Here is a 20,375-nt window from a genome sequence, read left to right as displayed (position 1 = left end):
CCGTTCCATATAAACTCTCCTATCCATTTTCATGGCCACACACTTGACCTTGCCATCTCATGTGGATTCTCTACTCCCATAATATGGATCACAAACAAGGCCATCTCCAACCACTTGCCTGTATCCTGCACCACCCATTACCCCCTACTTAGTTCCAAATCCCATTTCCTTCTGCATCTGATCCTGGAAAAAACTCACCGCCAAGTCACTTATAATTGTCATTTCAAACTCCCAATTGTCTAGCCATTAGTCTTCCTTTCACCACAATTCTTCTGCAGCTGTCGATCTTCTCAAACATTCCCTTACCTTTTATGCCCTTGTCTCCAGTAAAACTTTTGCTATTTATCATCCTGGTTGTTCCCCCTGGTTTGGCCCCCATCTACACTCCCTCAGGTCCAAGGGGCACAAACTTGAGCATGTCTGGCACACAGCTGGCTTAGTCATCCATCACCAGTTATGGTTGGCCCGCACCAAGTGCTAGCAGGCCTCACTCTCCTCTGTCAAAACCACCCACTACTCCAGAATCATTATGGAAAACAATAGAAAAGATAGACCCCAGCTTCTTTTCTCCACCACCAACCAACTCCTTAAACCCCTCTCCCCTGCCCCCTCCACCCTCACCTCCAATAACAAGTGCAATAACATGGACTTCTTTGTCATTAAGATTGATGCCATCCATTTAGCTGCTCTTGCTGCTTACCCCCACCTCCCATTGCCCACCAAACCTCCACCCAGGCAGGCTCCACCTCCCCCCCAGCCCCAGCCCTGAGCCCACAACTTTCTCTCATTTCTCTCCTAGGTCTCATTCATGCCCTTTCCGTGAGACCCATCTCTTGCTCCCTTTACCCCATTCCCACTAAACTCTGGACCACCCAGCATCCCTTCCTGCCTCTCATGCTAGCTGACATCGGAAATGGTTCTGTCGCCTCAGGGGCTGTCCGCCTCCCGTTCAAATCAGCCATCATCACTCCCCTCCTCAAAAACCCTACCCTCCATCCCTCTTTCCTTGCAAACTACTGCCCCATTTCCAACCTCCCTTTCCAAAGTCCTTGAACATATTATAGTCTCCCAAATCTGAGCTCATTTTTCCTGCAACTCCATGTTTGAACCTCTCCAATCAGGTTCACCCCTGCCACAGCACTGAAACAGCCCGAATTAAAGCAACAAATGGCATCCTTTGTGACTGACCATGGTGCACTATCCCTCCCCGCTCCGTGTCCTTCTCGACCTCTCTTGACCTCTCTGCAGCTTTTGACGTGATTGGCCACACCATCCTCCTCCAACGCTTCTCCTCCATTGTCCAGCTGAGTGGAACTGCCCTGGTCTGGTTCCACTCTTTCTGGGGAAATCCAGAACAAGGGGACACAATCTTAAAATTAGAGCTAGACAATTCAGGAGTGAAATCAGGAAGTTTTTTTCACACAAAGGATAGTGAAAATATTAAATTCTCTTCCCAAAAGACTGTGGATGCTGGGTCAATTGAACTTTTCAAGACTGAGATGGGCAATTTTTTAGTAGATAAGGGTGTCAAGGGATATGGGTCAAAGGTGGGTAACTGGAGTTGAGTTACAGATCAGCCATGCTCTACTTGAATGGCAGAACAGGCTCAAGGGGCTGAATGGCCTACTCCTGTTCCTTAATAAATCCCAGCTTTCCTCTATTAACTCCTGAATTCACAATAAATTCACTCTGTATTGACCCTAAGCTGATTCATATTATACTTACACAATTTATGGGTTACACTTATAAAGTGAGTTAGTTGCATTGACTGAGAGGAAGTCCTGACAAATAATACTACTTATTATTCATACACCGCCTTTCAGGTCAAAACGTGTCACGCAATTAATTGCGGTTTCTTTAAGTGGAGTGATTGTTAAACATACAAAACGCACCAAGCAATGTTGTGGAAGGTCCAGTACTAAAATCAAAGCGAGTATCTTAGCGTTAGATACCTACTGATGATTCACTTCTAAATTGATTGGGTATATTTTCTGTTCACGTATTCTCAGTTCGGAACGATAACACAATTCTAAATGTTTCAATTCATGCTCCGTGAACAGTCTTGGAAGTACGAAAGAACAAACATTTTGTTGCGATTTAGCATGGTTCAAATGCAGTATTAATTAGTTACATTCATGGGCTCTGTTTAACTGTGGGCTTTAAATGGAGAGCACTGAGAGCACCAGTGAGCCGGGCCTGTCAGTCCCGGAAGAACCACCAGGTGGCACCAGCCGTCCGGCCAAAGTGGCCCCTCTGCCAGACGGAGCCTGTGAACAGCGGGCTGTCTGCTGTCTGCTGCTGTCTGCGATATTTCCAAGGTGACGTGCAAGGCTTCTCCAGAGCGTAAATGCTTCTGTTGACGTTGATGAATGTTTCTGGAGTGTTCGGCTCCGTTCTAACAGGGAGAGAGAGAAAAAAAAACGAGCAGAATATGCTTAAGTAATGAGGTTATGATAGTGTAGTCCTGAGCCACCGTAACAAGTTCCTGTAAAAGGCAAAGAAAAAACATCCGAGCAAATGGATCCCAAAAAAAAGCTCCACTAAAAATAATGAGAGAATCTTACCGCACAGAAGGAGGCCATTCGGCCCGTCACGCCTGTGCCGGCTGGTTGAACGAGCTGTCCAATTAGTCCCTTCACTCTTTCCCCATAGCCCTGCAAATATTTTCCTTTTCGCGTATAAGATCTGCACATTTCCATTTCCGGACAACATTTCGGTGAGGAGCCCTCATTTGTCAATCAGCGGCCTCTTGCTTGCCAGCTATTGGCTGCAGGTCGGCGTCTCTCTTGCGGGCTCACCTGCTTTTGCAGAGCACAGGCAATTCAAAGAATGATTAAAGGTGGCCCCACGGTGGGGGTGGGGTGCTTTACTTACTATGTTTATACACAACCTCTGAACTTCGTCTGTCCTGTGCTTTGCAGAAAATCAACACCCACATATACCCGTGCCGGCAAAACTCTTCCAGAGCACACCCATTCATAATAGACAAACATAATACCCAAACCGCGGGGCTGCTTCAGATCTCGAATATCCGGCTGAGAAAGTCAACTGTATAGGAGAGAGAAAAAAATGACTGAAAGATCTTTTAAAAATAGGACATGACATAATTGTGCAAATGCCTCCTTCAGACGGTTAGACTGTTGGGGTACTGGACTCCTCCGACACCGCAGGCCACCCGCTAAGTATTATTCAGACAGGATAGGCCAGGCCCTATCGGGGGGGGGGGGGTGCGTGCTCCCGCCTTGTGGGTTTATTTTTATGGAACCAAATCCCCCACCATAATGAGTGACAGGGCCTCCAAGCAATGACCTTCAGCTTGGGAGTCAAAGGTTCGAGTACATGAGCTGCCCGTCTGGTAGGAGAACCTAATTCCTAAACATGTTTAAAAGATTTCGTTGTGGTGACAGTGCAAGTGGAGCGGTTGCTTCCCAGGGCTTTGGGTTCCGAGACATCAAGTCCCGGTATCTAGGACTGGCGCCCTTCTCCCCGCGTACCCAGGCATGCCCCAAATACACTGCAGAATCTGTGAGGGAAGTCGATCATTAAATAATTCAATATTCCATCACGAATTGAATCGCGGTGTAAAGTTAACACTACAGCCGAGGAGGAGCGGGAAACAATCCTGGGCTGGGAACTTTAGATGCCATATTCTACACTGCAGCTTCAGGGTTTTTAAAAAAAAAATCTAGACAATGTGAACCTGAAATAATTCAATTAATGTGAGTCAGAAATAACACTAGAAACGCCTAGTCTGAGGAGAAGCGGAGAGGGTGGCCAAAATGTAGAGTGACTGTCACTTTGCCCATCCTTGGGACACAATTGCATTGAACTTCACCACATGTGAAGATTTTTGCAACAAAACCTCAGAATATTTTTGATGAATTTGTTACCGTTTGTCCGAGTTTGAGTATGTGTTTGGGAGAATGTTATAGTTTCCACTATTCAATATTTAAAAGTCTTCCCAATTTAAGATCATTTTGCATTTCCCCTTATCAACATTTAATGTTTAACATTTAGGAATGGGCAATAAATGCTGGCCTTGCCAGGGACGCCCACATCCCATAAACGAATAATCAAAAAATAAATTACAACTTGTTACATGTTGGAGTAGTTTAGGGGCGAGCTGATCCTGCACAACAGCGGTAAACAGTGTTCAGCTTCAATTGAAATAATCCAGTTGATCAATTAGGATATTTCTTGTTGAAGGTCACTAATATCTAACGATGATAATGCCGAGCCGGGCTGTTTCCCTTCGGCTCCAGGGCTGAAAACGTACTTGGAAACAGGAAGTGTTCTTCTATCTTCAAAGGAGAAAGGGGAAAAGAACCAACCAACCAGACTTCAGCACTAAAACGGAATTGCGTTATTCTAAGGAGCAAGAAACCCCATTTTTGCATTAAAAATTTGTGTCTGAGGTTTGTGCACAAATGCATGAAGTCTTGTATCAAAAATCACCAAATGTTAGGTATTACCCTAAAAAAGCACAACGGCAGATAAACATAGATGTACAGGTATCTACAAAATACATTTAACAACGGCGTTCAAACCGGCATACATACACGATGATATTCCGCTTAAAAATGTATGTCCCATTCTATTTCTAAATACACATTCAACGCTGCTGTTGACATCTCCAAAAAGCATTGACTGTAAGATCCCCATGTTTGGTCTCTTATTTAATGACTCCCGCATCGGCTGTAAAAGTCTAATAATGGGAATGTCGGTGTTACAAACACATTTGAAACTACTGTTAGTGCCATCATAAAACTCTCACCTTTGTTAGAACTCAATTTGCTACAGAAATCACTGATGCGTGTAATTTGCAACAGATTTGTTTCTGCTGTTTCGCGTTACAGCAAATAACTTATGAACTCTGTCTGTACCCGAAGGTTGATTAATATTCCCGACCTAACGTAATGCATTTTCTGATTTTTTTTTTTGGACTGTACCTGTGTCGTTCTGTGCAACTGTGTCGTTACTTCCCTGAAACAGAACACCAAATAGGCTTATTAGTGCTCCTTTTATTGAATATCAAGATGTCACAATTAGGTACTAGTCAGATGAGATTTCACGACAGTTGCAATTCCGAAGAAAATGTCTTTGGTCCACTTAACCATTTGCAATTTATTGCTTGGCGAATTTATTCAGTCCTTGAGTTACAATTAAATCCATACCCTTCGAAACGTTATTCTTTGAACAATATTCTACACGTGTTTGTGTTGCGTTGAACCGTTTTGCCTCCTATACTTATGGTTTTGAACCAAATGAATTGTCTGCAACGGAGTGGCCTCAGTAAGTACATTTGAAATAGGTGTAATTTATAACACTTATATTGCCGATTCATATTCAACTCTATCAATATTGTTATCGATGTCCAGAGTCCTGGAAACAAGCACGGTCAGACCAAACTGCTCCTACCCTATTGTGACCACGTAGACCTATTTTAACTTAAACAGAGACTGAAAGCTGACACGCACCATCCTTTACAGGTGCCATTCACTCTTACATTATTGATGATCATTTAATTCTAGGGTAGTTATTTGCAGTGTGCTGTGTCGCGTTGTTCCACGCACAAAATGCATACAGATTCGCGGAAGTTTGATTTGACGAGCCATGTAACAGAGAACATTCTTGCAGATTATGTCGGCAAAAAAGATAGAACAATTATTTTCTGGAAAGGCATGCCCTCTTTGCCTTATATCACTAAGCCGTGACATTGCACACGCTTGAAAAGCAAATGCCAATCCATTGCAATTGTGGCTGCATGTTGTGTATCAATGGAGAATTATCCTGATTAAAAAAAACACTTTAGTTAAAGTAAGGGATATTCTGCAATTGAGGGGCCAAACAGCTTTCGCCCGCTTGAAAGGCTGTTTTTGCTGTGACGAATATATATGGATAGATGTAGTTCATTTGAACTCCTCGGGGGTCACGTGGTTGGACGTTGTTTGACATGAAATACAGCAATCGCCGAATTTTGTGAGCAATGCGCATATTTGAAAAAGGGATGTTATTTTTGGGAAGAAAAGTGCTTATTGTACACTTAGGAAAATGTTGACCCATTTAAAGGGCTGCTTAGACAGACATTTCTAATAAATGTGGGAGCAAGGCTGCCAGCTCTCGGCTCAATGTGACGGCTGTTTTGTCTCCACCATCTAGCTGCAAAATAATCCGGGTAGGTTCCTGTGAGCCTTTGTGTTTGCTCCGGGAGATGTTGGCTGAAAGGATCGAGTTACAACTTTCATTTCCTGAAATGTTTGAGGGGACATCCAGAGTTTTATCCTCAAATCAGTCAGACCCACGAGCTCGTGTTTCAGAGCCTGTCAATCAGCTGTCACCGAACAAATGGCCCTTTTTTAAGAGAAGGAGATGGAGATCTACCTGTTATTCATGACCTTTTAACAGGTGATCGCTCACCGTAAGAACAGGTAGTAATAATGATTTAGCTTGTCCCTTGTTTCCTCTTTTAAAAATGTTGGTAAGTGAATACTATCCTTCCCTTCCCCTGTTTTTTGAGCTATTTAAGACAGATGAATACATCAAATGTAAGTCAATATCTATCTTGTTTAGAAAACTTTCGGCCATTCATAAAACACCCAGTGATTATAAATACCAGTGATTTTTCAATAAATCCTTTGTACAAATAAACCTGTAAGAGACGCTGGCCATGAAACTATAACCTTTACGTCCCATTTAGTTGGTCAGATGTGCTGATCAAACAAAGACACAATTCCACATATTTATGCAGTGGAGACCTTAGCATCATCTCTGTATAAAACCAGTTGCCTTTTCAGTTTTGAACTTCCTTCATCGTTTGAATGCAATGCTATCCCTAACGAGGCACTTCCTACCCGAAATAACATATTTATGAGAGTTTATGGTATCTAATTCAGATTTTCTCCAGTACAGAATTACTTTTATAGCTACAGCATGTTTGGTGTTTAATTCCTGCCAAATCGAAATTAAAAATTAAACTCGACGGCCAAATCCAACTGGGGGGGGGGGGGAGGGGAGGGAAGAAAAGTGTGTCAAGAGCACAGTTACACCACTTTTCTAAATATGCTCTGTCTAATACGTGTTTGTGTTCGGGCTTGTTGGGTTTATTAGTCTCGCATGTATGAAAATTAACTGGTCGCTTTCGAAAAGTTGTCAGTGAACGCTGGTGAATTAAATACGCGCTATAAACCAGATTTATTGTCAGTATTTTCAGCTTATTCCTGAACCAAAGCAGAAATATAAATAAATTCGGGCTTGTGTTGTGCAAGTTCAGGACGTGGTTTTCGGCACGACTTTGAGGAGTCCTGCACTGCAATGCTAACTCAGCGACAACCGGGGGATTGTGAAAACTATAACTCAATTATTTAAAAAAACATTGAACCAGAATATATGCATATGTAGATCCCACGCACAAATACTTTCACAAATGGGGAAAAAAACAGTAATAGGGGTTGCAGTGTACTGTATATGTACCTTACAATGTCTTGCTCGGTTTAAGGGTGTTGTCCTCAGTCTGACACGGCAAATAGATCCTTATGAATTGCAGAAATGTCCAGGTTCCCAGTGAATGTAACGAATTGCACTTTCATAACAATACCCCCTTTCCCTCTGTGTTTTGCTAAAATATATTCCCATAAACGCCCTTTAAGACTATAACGAATGCATTTAATCGGAGATTGGCGTCGCATGTGTATCTTGTACTTGTTAAGATTAATTATAATTTAAGTTTAAAAAACACTTGGTGAATTAAACCATCCGCATTCCCTATTGGGTGTATCTGTTTTTCAGGTTGCGGGTGAGTAGACTGTCAGTGCATATAACCCTATATGTTTCTGTCAAGCATTTCGCCATATGGGCAATGCGATGTTAACGTGCACCCGTTTAAATTATCTATCTGTTTTCGGGAAGGAAGGGGCAGCATCCCATTCGCTGAATGTTATCTATTTTCTGCGTGGTTTAGTTAAATGGAGTTCTCCTCCGAATGGAGATTTCTACTTTGACATGTGGGTGTGAGGGGGACAAATTTGAGGTAACTCCCTTTTAATCCCCTTCTCCGGGGTTACAACGACAAATGAGGATTAACGGAAAATTTAGCTGTCCGCACATTCCAGCTACTTTGTCCCTGAGAATTGTTAAATGCCTTTGTTAGTACATGACATTCGAAGCTCTACTGCACTCCTGTGTCTCTCTGCGGCACCAACTCGCCTCAAGTTTCAGCTTTCTCACGGCTCATGCATTTTTCACAAAAAAAATCGATATTTCAAGTACGAAAAGTAAAAGATCGGGAAACTGCATACTCTCTGATTTCTCGGAAAACCAAGTAAGAAGGAAAAAAATTCTAAAGGCAATCCTCCCCTCCCCCTCCCCCATTATCTTTATTTCAATGCGTTAAAAACAAATCTGCATTATTTTGTTTAGTTGGGTGTGTATATACTGTCCCTGCACAACCCGACTAAAACAATAGCAATTGGATCACAAAAGCAAATAATTGATATCTGATCTTCACTTATCAATAAAGACCGGTCTGGCCGGGCCAGTGATGTGCAGAGCTAATCCGCTCGTTTAGTTAGAGCGGCATTTATTTCACTGGTAATTTCATCAGGATCGACCACCTTGGAGCGAGGTCAAAGTATGCATCACTCCAGGGGGCTGCAGGTGTATGTTAAATTACACAGCAACTGTGCCGCGGTGTTGCGGCTAATGAGAAATGAAATGAGATACCGTTTTTATGTTGCATTTTTGGGGGTTTTTTTCTACATCTTTGTATTTGGGGGATTTGCCTCGCTTCTGCTCTGATCGAATCATTTGAAATTATAAAACGTTTACTTCTGTTACTTTGCTAATACTGCACAATGTTTTCGCTTTCAGAAGACATTTCGGGAAGAAATGAGGCAACGAAGCCACGTCCTTATTAAGTGCAGGGCTAGCGTTTAATTAAAATGATCCAAATGATGCTTGTGCAAAAATAGTGCACATTTATATTTAAATTTCATGCTATACCTTCACGATCATCAAACAATGATCCTGTAAGTCCCAACAAACATCCTGTCATGCAGTATGACTTCGGGGCGGGGGTGGCGGGGGGGGGTGGCAATCTTCCTTAACCTTCAAGCGATGGTTCTGCTCGCCAAAGGTCTGCAGTCATTCGTCCTTTACTCGGTCAATCGCATTGGGAAACACGTGGTGATACAGTATCTTTACATGGCTGCTGCCAAGGGTAGATAGAAATAACTGTTCTGGACAAGGCACTCATCCGTTACTGATACAGGAAGGAACATCACTACTTGCACAGCAGCTGTGCTTCAGTTGTTTTATTATTGGTTTGAAACTGCAGCAATGGAATTTAAGAAAATTTATTTCCCATCTGCAGCCCTTTAATTGAGCATTCTTGAAAGCAAAACGTGCTAAAATCAGCTAAAACCCCGTTTATTTTAAACCCAGGCAGCTAAATAGTAATGCAGGTATCATAATATTCTGGTTGACACACAGGCTGTATTGCTGCTGCGGTTTAATACACCGCCTCACCTAATTATTCAACATAAATCATAAATGTCTCCTTCAACACCTTCATTTTGATTTTTTTTCTACTCCGGGTGCATTTTAGTACATTTTACCAACAAAAAAAAAGTATTTCTTTCAATGCAACTAGTGTTTTTTGCGACATTTCTTGTAAAAAAAAAAGGGAATGTTCTGCTGTTATTTTTCTAGCTGCTGAACAAAGATGGCCCCGAACTCAGCGTGTGTGGTGTTAGCGGCTGGTCCTGGGGAACCCAACCGCAGGATGGGACGGCAGTCTGCTGTCTGGCTTTCATTTCAAATAAGTTTAACAAACCTTTTTCAGTGAGTATTTCGAGGTGTTGTGTAACATTACTGCGTCCATTCGACAAGCGTCATTAAAGAAACATCCATTATTTAATGGTGCAATAAAGCAGGCGCATAAACTTTGGCTATTTATTTTCGAAATAACCTATCTCAGTGGTCATTGAGAGTCTGCTATCATCCTTATAGATCTTAGAACGCGGCGTACTTGCCTAATTATGCGAACCGCTTGTATGTGGCGTGAAAGTCACGCTAATTACAACTTCTAAAATGTCTGGTTATTACATATTTCTGCATATTTCGTATTTGGAAAAGCAAAGTGAAGCCAAAATGATTTATTGTTTAATACAACGTCTTGCCTGTCCCATTCATCTGTCAATTTTCTTTGAAGGTTTGTCGGTTTTATTCCTCATTAAGTGTCTTGTTTTATTTTTCCCAATTACTTACTTTCTACATTCCCATTCACAAATCACATTGTACACAGCGATTCGTCTCCCAAATTTTGCTCAATCACAATACTGCCCAACCACGTGGCAGGAAAAAAAATCTTAGATGCAGCCATGGCAGTTCCTTGGCCGTCCATTATCTACCCTCCAAAATAAACTCTCCGCGCATAATTAACACATTAAAAAAACACTCAAAAAATCCAATCTTATCCAGAAACCGAGAGAAACGCTAAGGGTGATAAAGGGGGACCAGGTAAAAAAAAAATCAAGACAGAAAAGGAGAGAGTAACATGGACACGAGGAACAACAGAGCAACACCGTCCATACTAGGCACCTTGAACGTGGTTACCAGAGCCGCTGTGGCGGTGAAGATTCCCCGATCCCCAAAATGATCGCACAAAGCATTCCATAAAAGGATCAACTGAACCAGTCTGATATCAGCTCCCAGGCCCAAAGCCTGCCCCGACTGCTCTCAGTCGCCGTGCCCGTCCTGCCGGATGAATGAAGCCCTTGCGAGCCAACTATAAGATCTTGATGGGAGACAACAGAGTGATGCCAACTCAGTACAGGTAACGTACACGGAACACCCAGGCCCCAAACTAGCCATGAGCATTGCCACGGGAGATCAAGTAATGCACTGATAAATAGAAAAGAAGCCAAACAAGATGCCAATTGAAAAGCTGATGGAAGTTCCTCCTGTATTTTTAATGATAGGCCAACTAGCTGTGTGTCACATCAGTGACTTGCATATTCATGTGTTTATACTGAAGACTCCAACTCCCTTTCAATAGTCTGAATTTCATGTAGCGATATATCTGATGACATCTGAAAGAATATTCTTCACTTTCGTTCATGGGGCCCTGAAGTTTTGTAATGTATTTATACAAATATTTCAAAACATACCACTTTCAAAAAGCATTAAACGCAAAAATATCATTTATCTTCCAAGTGCGCCCATGCACTTATAGAACACACATGCTATGTCATCTTCACTGTGCTTGCTTTTTGAACACGTTCCCTGGCTTTGCTACGTGTTGCTTAGTGACAAACAATATAATTTAGCAACCATTTTGTGCAATTGGAATTCTAAAGCTACATGATACGTTGCACTGAAAGTTGGCTTGATGTCTATCAGAAACTGTTGTTCTATTTCCCAGCGGACTCTCCCCCGCCCAATTTTCAACCGGACCTTAAAGATTGCAGTTCGATGACAGCCATATTTTGACATGGACCATACAAAACGCATCTGCATTAATCAAACACGTTTTCTTCAAGCATGTTGCTACAGGAGTACTTTATCATTCGGTGTTAGCATTGCTTTCCATTTCAAACAGCCTTTTTATGCATTTCTGATAATTCAAACCATGGTTATGTATGAGGCAAGCCAACCATCTCGCTGAGGGAAAAATGGGAAACTTTGTCAATGTGATTGATTCCGACCAAAGAATCAACCCTCTACCATACCGTGGAAATTAGTTTTTTTAATTCACTTAGCTGTAGGATGCTTATTAGTCCTAAGGAAGGACGCGACTTCGGGGCTATAGTATAAACATAACCTCTGTTTGCGGATTTAAATAAAGAACCTATTTTTGTGAGCACGCTTAAAATCTAAAGAAAACAAATTTGAAATCAGTGCCGAGGTGCTTCTAAAAACACAAAAGACTGAATTGAATCCCTGTAATATTTGCCAAAATCTGCTCCACATTCACCAGGCGCAGTCCAGCCAGCGGCTGGTTCACATTAACTCCAGGAAATCCTCAGTTCTCTCCAAACTCGAGCTGTTCAAAACAATTACCCTCATCTCATAGAAGGCCTTTTTAGTTTCCAGCAAAAAGTGTCTGGAGGCCAGTCGTGTGTTTATTTTACATTTACAAGAAAACTCGACCAAAACCGAATGTCTTTCGTAACCATTGGGGTATCCAGGGGCGCTTGCCGTTTGAGCAGCTATTTTAAGATTACTGAAAATAAAACGCCCCGAGTGTAACAAGATCAAAGTTACTCAGGAGCAGACCATCGTATTGCTACATTTTCTCTACACGTACAATAAAAGAGGTTTAAGTACAACGTGTAAGGAGAGTAAATGTAAAGATCACCAGTGGTTAGTATCCGGAGTGAGAGATTCACTCCATGTAAAAGTTCTGTCCCGATCCGCTGAATTATATATTCGTCGAAACCCAACCCTCCGGGATTGCTTTAACTCATTTGACCAGAGTATGATATCTGTATTAAAAGCCCACGCAAATCTTTTAATTGGCCTAGTGAAAAGGTAATTTAAAACAAATCTCTAAAAAATATATTTTCATAAATTCATAAAACCACAAAATCGCCTTGACCTATAATCTTATTGGAAACTGGGAATAAACATAAATATTTAGTTACTGAGAATTCTCGTTATGTTTTAGTAGTTAAGAGCTTATGGATATTTCTTTGAGGTTTGCTAATTATAATGACCTTGTAAATATTGGTAAACTGCTTCAGTCTTTTGAAAATATCTATTCTGTCCCTGCTCCACTCATCTTACCCCCACTTACTAAAGTTGTCATAGAAGGTTACTGCAGCCATTTCGCCAATCTCCTCACTGAAGTGATGGCAGTTGATCACAGTAATACTTTATGCTACCGTCTCTTTTAATTACATCACCAACAATCGCAGAAGGTGAAAGAGAAGTGACGCGTTGTTAAATTGCCCCACTTTCTATTGCTGTAAATATGTTTGCATTTGTAGCCAAATAAAGTTACATTTCTCTTTCCATCCCAAATAACAACTAGAGCGACTCGTGCTCCATTTAAACCCCCCTTCCAAGGCAAATGTGTGTTTTACACAAGAGTTCAGGCAACACTGAGTCAGTCCCGAGTGAGAGTCTGTCCTCCAGAGGGGGTGAGATCCCCATGGCCCGAAACATATAGAATAAACATTCTACAGTCTTCAGTAAACCAGAACCATATACTATTAAAAGGCATTAGGAACACGACACACGAATAAAGTACCGAGGAACCTGCAAACAAGTTCCTGCCATTGTTCTTAATATATATTTCATTTCAATTTGGATTATACATCTTTCTTGTATTTTACCGGAAGTTGGGGGCGTATAAAACGAGTTGTTGCTGTGCCATTTCTCTGCACAGCACTACATTTAAAGTGGATGCAAAGAAGTTGAGGGCAGGTAATAGTGAAAGTGTGTTATCTCCAGCAGCTTATCTGTGGTATAGGAGTATGAAGTGTCGAATTAGTTGAACTGAAGGTGATTTTATAGAGTTTTAACTAACGATGTCAGATAGTTGTGAATGATTCCTCCCCATTTCAGTACATGCACAGTAAAGCACCGACACATTATCAGCATCTGCAAAACTGATGACAGTATTTTAATTTTGTAATTTCTGTTTCATTTTGTAAAATAAATCAACAATGACCGACCTGATAGCCTGGGGCCGAACTTTAACTTTTGGGGGAATAGATCCCGGGGGGGATGGTGGAGCGAATGGAACAAAAATGACAAATTTTCAACAGTTTTCACCTTTTTTAAATTTCTAAATTTTGTAAACCAGGCTGTAGGAAAGAAAATATTCAGGACACTGAACGCAAACTATTTTCTGGGTCAACCTAAGCTTTCTAGAGAGTAAGTCCCAAACAAAAAGAAATAATATTTCTCTCAGAAAGCGCACTAGGAAAATGCCGAATGACTGCACTTTATGGTCTGTCTAAACGGATTCCTCCCTGATAGGGGCCAAAGACCAGCTCTTTGGAGTTGCAACACTTTGTCGGCTAGAGGGGGATTTAGAATCATATATTCTCTTGGTTCCTAAGTTCTAAGAATAATGCAACGGTTACTCACTGTGATATGGTATTGAGGGAAACTTGTGGCTGAGATTGTGAGTGAACACCTACGCGCTGTTTCATCGTCTTCCTCCTAAATATGGTCAATATATAAACATATTAATATTGCCGATGTTTCACCTGCACTGCGAGCTACAGGGAGCCGGGTCCAATAACCGCTTCAAACATAATTTTCTAAAAAAAAATACAGCTGCTAAATATCTTTTCTTTTAATGTGAAAATAAGGAGACAACATAAGCACGTGCTTTTCACATGTTTGGATTTTATTATAAACTACTTCCATGTTACTCTCCATACACCACTGGTGAACATGTAAACTTCGAGTCGCCTCTGTGCCTGAACTTTGCCTGATATTCAGTGGGGTTATTTCTGCAGTTTACCTCCGTTATAGGCCGTTCCTCCTATTCGACGTCTCATTTCGGATTTGCGCGAGCAGTAAACCTCAAGAAACGCAAACAGATCGAAAACGAGATATAATCCAGGTTGATTCTGACAGATGCACGAACCTGGCAGAAACAGTATTGGCCGGCCACTCGTTTTGTTCCATTTGCAACGCCCTTTGTGCAGTGGGGAGAGTATAAAGATTTGAAGAGCATTAAGTGAAATATCAAGCCTCTCAGCAGTTCATGAAGACGGGGTTTTTTTTAATAAAGGAGAGCGCCTCGCTTTTTTCACAGATTAAGTACCATCAGTTGAAATTCCATAACTTCGACAAGACTGTTCAATTATTTACACAGCACAGCATTGGAGTGTCTGATCAGTTCATAATTCGGCTGTCCAGCGGCGATTTGCTCTTTTACGATCCCAGATCGACCAGGCTGGATGTGAGAGTGCCGAGCAGGGAGTCCTGGAGTCCATGCGGATGGACTGGGCCGGCGTGGCCGCCTGGCGAAGAGCTCAGGCCGTGAAGAGAGAAGGTGGAATCCACGGATTGGTTCAGGCTCCCGGGCAGCAGTAACACAGGACTGCCGGAGCAATGGTCTGGGCTCTGGGACGGTGATAACTCCTCGTCGGAACTCGACATCAGGTTTTTACTACGGTTGATGGGGGACAACTGGTTCTGTTTATTGCCCGAAGTATTTGTGTTTTCATTGTTTTCCCTATTGGAACAGGAAACATAGCAAGAGCTCAAAATAAGTGACGACTTTAAAGATACTGAACCGAGAAACCTCGCCTCCATTCGGTACTCAATGATCTTGAAATTATTCTCCCTTACGGTTATAATGAGAAATTAATGATTATAGCAAGTGTTAACTTATTCCAAGCGAATACTTTATTAATTCCGTCTAAAATATATACAGTAGAACCCCGCTGAGTGGCACCTCTATATGAACGCTTAGTACATTGTACAGGCTGCTCGACATGATTGAGAATCTGTGTTAGGGACAAATGGGATGTTCTATGCTTTCTATTCGCAAGGATAGGTACTGATCCTTCATTACTGCATTCAATTGCTCGACAAAGAAGAACGAGCAAAGGGATCCTAGTTCACCAAATGCTGTTAATGCTCAGCAATTATTATTAATATTAATGTTAGCGATTATTTTTTTTAAATCACTAATCTGGGCTTAAAACCGACAAAAATGCAGAACCATATATGACTATGAAATGAAACAGATACAATGTATCATTTTGCTTTGTTTCCCCAAACATAACAGCATGAGAATCGTAAACTTGGCTTCATTTGGTATTGGAATAGATAATTTAGGAGATGGATATTATCTGCCCAGTGTCGAAGATATTAATTCCATCAGCTGGTAAGGCCTCTACAAACACCAAGATAAAATAATGTACAGGAGCAATGGCGCTGTGTATGGTGTATTATGCATAACGTTTCTTACTTTGAGAATTAAAACCTTTCGGTTAATTGGGACATTTTAATTTTGAGTCTGACATTTTCTCCCCAGAACTACACATTGTTTATAAATTAAAACAATAATACTGATTATATATTTTTTTTAAGTTTACACCGCCATAGCTTTAGTTTAACAGTAACTTATGGGTCCTGGCTATAGACGGCGGTTAGTGCTTATCATATTTAATGATCTTTAAGTATTTATATTTCAACACGCTGTGGTTTGGTTGCGGAAACAAAACGAGTTTTTGCTATGAAATATATGTTGGTGTTTTGCTCGGTTCCGACACTTGTACGAGAAGTTAACTGTACGCAGCCCACAGGCAAGGTCTCGCCCCCGGCCGGTTCTGAGGGTGAGTGTGAGGGAGTTGCTCCTAACCACAGATAAGATTGGTTTTACTCATTATTACGCCGCGAGAAAACCTCCCGTGTAAAAGCGGGTTTCGGCGCCTTTGACCGTGCGATGTCTCTCTCTGCACACACTGTATACATGGGTGGCGGTTCTTACCTCTCCTTGGCCTCCGCTGCTCGGTCTCTCTGCCTTCTGTTTTTAAACCAGTTGCTGACCTGCGTGGTGGTGAGCCCAGTGGCTTCAGCCAGCTCCCGTTTCTCTCTCGGAGATGGGTAAGGGTTGTGAGCGTACCACTCTCTCAAGACACCCCGCGACTTCTCCTTAAAACAGTAACTTGTCTCTTCCCCGTCCCAAATCGTCCGGGGCAGGGGGAATTTCCTTCGGACCCGGTACTTGCCCACCGCACCGAGGGGCCTCCCCCGTAGCTTCTCGGCTTCGATGTAATGGGCCTTTAACCAGAGCTGCTGCAGTTTGGAGTGGTTGTGGGGCGAGAACTGGTGGCTCTCTAAGATCTTGTAGAGCTCGCGGAAGTTGCCCCTGTGAAAAGCCACCACCGCCTTGGCTTTCAGGACGCTCTCGTTCTTGTGGAGGTGGTCGCAGGCTGGAAGGGACCAGAGAAACCTGCCCAGCCTCTCTAGGTTGCCTCCTTGCTGGAGGACTTCGCAGACACAAGCCACTTGCTCCTGAGTAAAACCGAAAGAAGGCAGCACTGACATGGCTCACTTGCAGTCAGGGTGTAGTATCCACAATCAGATCGCCAAAAGCAAAAAAAAAATCGCTGAGGCCAGAAAGGGTTAACAGATCCAAACAAGTCGCGGATATCCAGCGGGTGATATTCTCAGGCGCTAGTGATAGGGGCTGGCGGCAGCAGTGTGTTCCCATCCTAGTAAGTGCGCATTAATAGTGATGATCGGCCGCTGATTGGCTGCACATCCCTCCTACCATTGCAAGAGACAAGAGCAAAGTTTTCCTAAATGAAGGACTCTGGAGAACACGTCAGGATCTGAAATCCGAGAGCGCCTCAAATGTCACCTGTGGGATTGGTCGTCTTTACATACAAATCAATTACATTTCGGCTTTTTGAAGAACTCGATATATTCCACTCAGGGCTCAACCTTTCATTTGCATTTTTCGTAACTTAGATGCAAACGTTTAAATAGCGGCCCAGCTAGCCCAGATTTTAAAACCATCAAGATCAAGTATTATTTTTACAGGGTCGACGATCTTTAAAAAATGCATGGTTTTATAACCGCCCGGCGTATTGTCCCGGGGAACATGTAACAGGTATTGAAACGTAAATGCATTTAAACTGGTCTTACCAGTCTCGACAAATACCTTTCTTGTTTCCTTTAAAAATCTGCAAATCTGCAAACAAAAGTATAAAGGTAACGACAGCTGATCTATGCAACACATCTGCTTTCTCTTCTGACTGTTTTGCTTTAGGTGGTGAATACTGCTAAGTCGAGCTTGAATACTGTATAAACATATAATCCTTGACTGAAGCTTTACCATAAACCAACACCAGGAATACAACCTCGGATATTAATTCAGAGAGGCTTTCATGCGGTGTACTCGCTTTACCAATGGTAGTCTATTTCTAACAGTTATCCTGGGCAGGGGAATAACGGCAATGCAAGCTACTCGTTTAAATTGTTTTCCACGGCAGAACTGACTGGCTCTTCTTAATCAATTGGAAATGTACAAGGCTTTTTAAAATAATGTACATTTTAATTTCTAACCACGGACGAACTCTTGAAGCTGGCGTATATTGATGCGATCCAAATCTATTTTGGTCGTTCGGGAAAGAGGAGAAATATGCAATATTTCTGAAACTTGACATTGCCTCTATACAGTATCCCTTTCACAAAGGTTTATTGATTAAATAGCCGCAACAGCCCTTCAACTCTTCGGCTTCTGTATTGCACAAATGCACCACAGACTAAACAATCTCATTGTCCAGATAATTTTAAACTGAAAAGTTTATCTACATAAAGTATCATCACAGTTTTAAATTGTGTGATTGGTAAATACCAATGGCCCTGAGGCAAACTAGATATGGAAGGGCATGGCGGTGAGTGTTTTAAATAAATACACCCGAAATTTCTGGTGATATGTTTGCCCAGCATCTATAATAATGGATTGGGTTTCGTGCAGTCGGTGCTGTGTGCTGATTGTGTTCTGCAGTGTCCGACATTGTACACGATACCAAAGTAAGCATCCACCAGACCGCAGGTAGGCATTTTGCTGAACGCGTGAGAGCTTATAGTGGGCCGGGTCGCTGTTACTGCGGCGATGATGTCATGCTTCATGTTTCAATCTCCTTGTCAGCCAAAGTTAAAGTTAATGATGTCATGAAGGCCGGGCTTGTCCATTACCCATTACCATGGTAATGAACGTGGACATGTCAGCAATAGAAACTTTAGTTCGATTTTAATTTTTATTTCGACTGTCCCAGAAATTTTAATTCAATATTCTATGTGTTCTTGTCTCTAGTTTTATAATACACAATCCAGACAGTTAATAAGTTCTGATCGTTTACAGGAAAAAAAAACCCTCATAAACAAAGACATAATAATAGAAGATTATTTCAGGCCTATCTAAAAATGTGATGGAGAAGGGGTTTCTATAAGTCAGAGGTAAAGCCACCCAATTTGCCCCCAGAATTTATAATGTACTTTTGTTCTCAGAGTGGATGTTTAATTTTTGTGAAATAAGTCAAAACAATTGGCAGTGTTAATTATCTAAAGCCTTTTTTATACTTCAGTCTTTCCAAATTAATCGAAAGAACTCTGAAGCAATTACACTTCTTTATCTGCAATGATAATCGGAACGCTCGGTAGGTTCGAATGGTGAAGGCGAGTTTGACTGATAAAGGGATTAGGCGGCGATCTGTCAGATACGTGTCTTTATTTAGAATTGTTGATTCCATCAGAATACAAAATTAGAATGGAAAAGGCATTGCCCTGCTATGTGGCTCAGTGGCTGCTTTTCTTTCCTTATTTTAGAGTCTGAGAGGTGGGAGATAGGGTTAGGGAGCAGGGCTGGGTCCTGACAGCAGGGATGTCTCCACTTGTGGCAGATCCTTATTGACAAGGCAGCTGTTTGGGGACCGGAACCGATCCTTAACCCTCTATCTAAGTCAGAGTTTACCGTAAATCACCGAAATCCCCCGCGCGTCTAACTACAGTGCAGTCAGTTCCCAAGCACACTCTACTTGTAATATAAGGTGACCGGCTGAGACGTGTGTAATATGATGGGTGTGCCTGCCCACCTTGTTTCCCTACATTACAACAGTGACTACGCGTCAAAGGTACTTTATTGGCTGTGAAGTGTTGTGTGACGACCTGAGGTCGTGAAAGACGCTATATAAATGCAAGTTTTTCTGTCCCTAAACTGCAGACTATCGTTCCGGTTTCCAAAGTAACAAGCACGAAGATGCTCCAATTACGAAACCAATGTATTATATTCCTGGTAGCTAAATTAATAGGAACTAAACAGATAGTGGCGCGTTCTTTTTGTTATTGAATCAGTATAGTAAATAATTGGTATCAAACTGGGGGTGATCGTTGTTCTAAACTGGCCACAATTCTATCCACTTATAGATCCCGAGGATTTACTCCGGAATTTGTTATCTATTGTTCAAACTTGGATATTGGAAGTTGCTATGGCCCTGTTTCAGGGTGCACTCTCACCTCTTTTATATACTGGAAATTCAATAACCCAGTAACCACCGAACAGATTATTCTACTTCTTGCCTTATCATGTTCACAAGAACTCTTGTGCTATACTTTTCATATGTAACAACAGAAACATATGTCTTGGAGATATTTTAAGAGACGCGATCAATTTTGTTCATAAGATAAATATAAGTCTCTTCAGTCGTGTGAAGAATTGTACATAATTTATAAAGTTTAACACTGTGCTAAGTAACCACTTTATTTTGGTCGATAGCAAACGGAATGTTAAAGCCTAGTGCAGTATGTACTCGATAAAACGCACACCTCCACTGCTGGACTAGATCAGAGTCTTCAAAATAATGGCTTTCACATAATCACACGTTGTTTTTCTTTAG

General features: G+C 41.8%; 1 protein-coding gene across 3 annotated transcripts; it reads right to left on the bottom strand.

Annotated features, from left to right (window-relative positions):
• Positions 1-644: 644 nt before the first annotated feature.
• Positions 645-17,437, bottom strand: LOC147109185 (homeobox protein six1-like). 3 transcript variants are annotated; one of them, XM_086002853.1, is made up of 5 exons: positions 16,460-17,437; positions 14,095-14,169; positions 4,950-4,983; positions 2,999-3,048; positions 645-2,395 (listed from the first exon to the last, which is right to left on the bottom strand). In XM_086002853.1, the coding sequence occupies exons 1-5, from the start codon at positions 17,017-17,019 to the stop codon at positions 2,200-2,202; spliced, it is 915 nt and encodes a 304-aa protein (XP_085858979.1). In that variant the 5' UTR covers positions 17,020-17,437; the 3' UTR covers positions 645-2,199. The 3 variants fall into 3 exon arrangements, 2 of the variants coding, with proteins under 2 accessions (XP_085858979.1, XP_085858980.1); XR_015080188.1 differs by having other exon boundaries at positions 2,283-2,395; positions 2,565-4,983; positions 16,460-17,431; XM_086002854.1 differs by lacking the exons at positions 645-2,395; positions 2,999-3,048; positions 4,950-4,983; positions 14,095-14,169 and adding an exon at positions 14,339-15,196 and having other exon boundaries at positions 16,460-17,268.
• Between the last annotated feature and the right edge of the window lie 2,938 nt (positions 17,438-20,375).

The sequence above is a fragment of the Somniosus microcephalus genome, chromosome 12 (genome assembly GCF_052327205.1).
Source record: "Somniosus microcephalus isolate GS21.2 chromosome 12, FLI_Smic_1.0, whole genome shotgun sequence".
Classification (NCBI taxonomy): Eukaryota; Metazoa; Chordata; class Chondrichthyes; order Squaliformes; family Somniosidae; genus Somniosus; species Somniosus microcephalus.
Note: the sequence above shows the minus strand (reverse complement) of the source record. Positions and strands in the feature narration are given on the sequence as shown.

Bases quoted from the DNA above. Each gene is read 5' to 3' on its own strand.
- LOC147109185 (XM_086002853.1), bottom strand. From the start codon at position 17,019: ATGTCAGTGCTGCCTTCTTTCGGTTTTACTCAGGAGCAAGTGGCTTGT. The intron at 14,170-16,459 runs GTAAGAACCGCC...GACCATATTTAG, and splicing joins GCAGCGGAGGCCAAGGAGAG to GAGGAAGACGATGAAACAGC. The intron at 2,396-2,998 runs GTATTATGTTTG...TCTCCCTGTTAG, and splicing joins GAAGCAGCCCCGCGGTTTGG to AACGGAGCCGAACACTCCAG.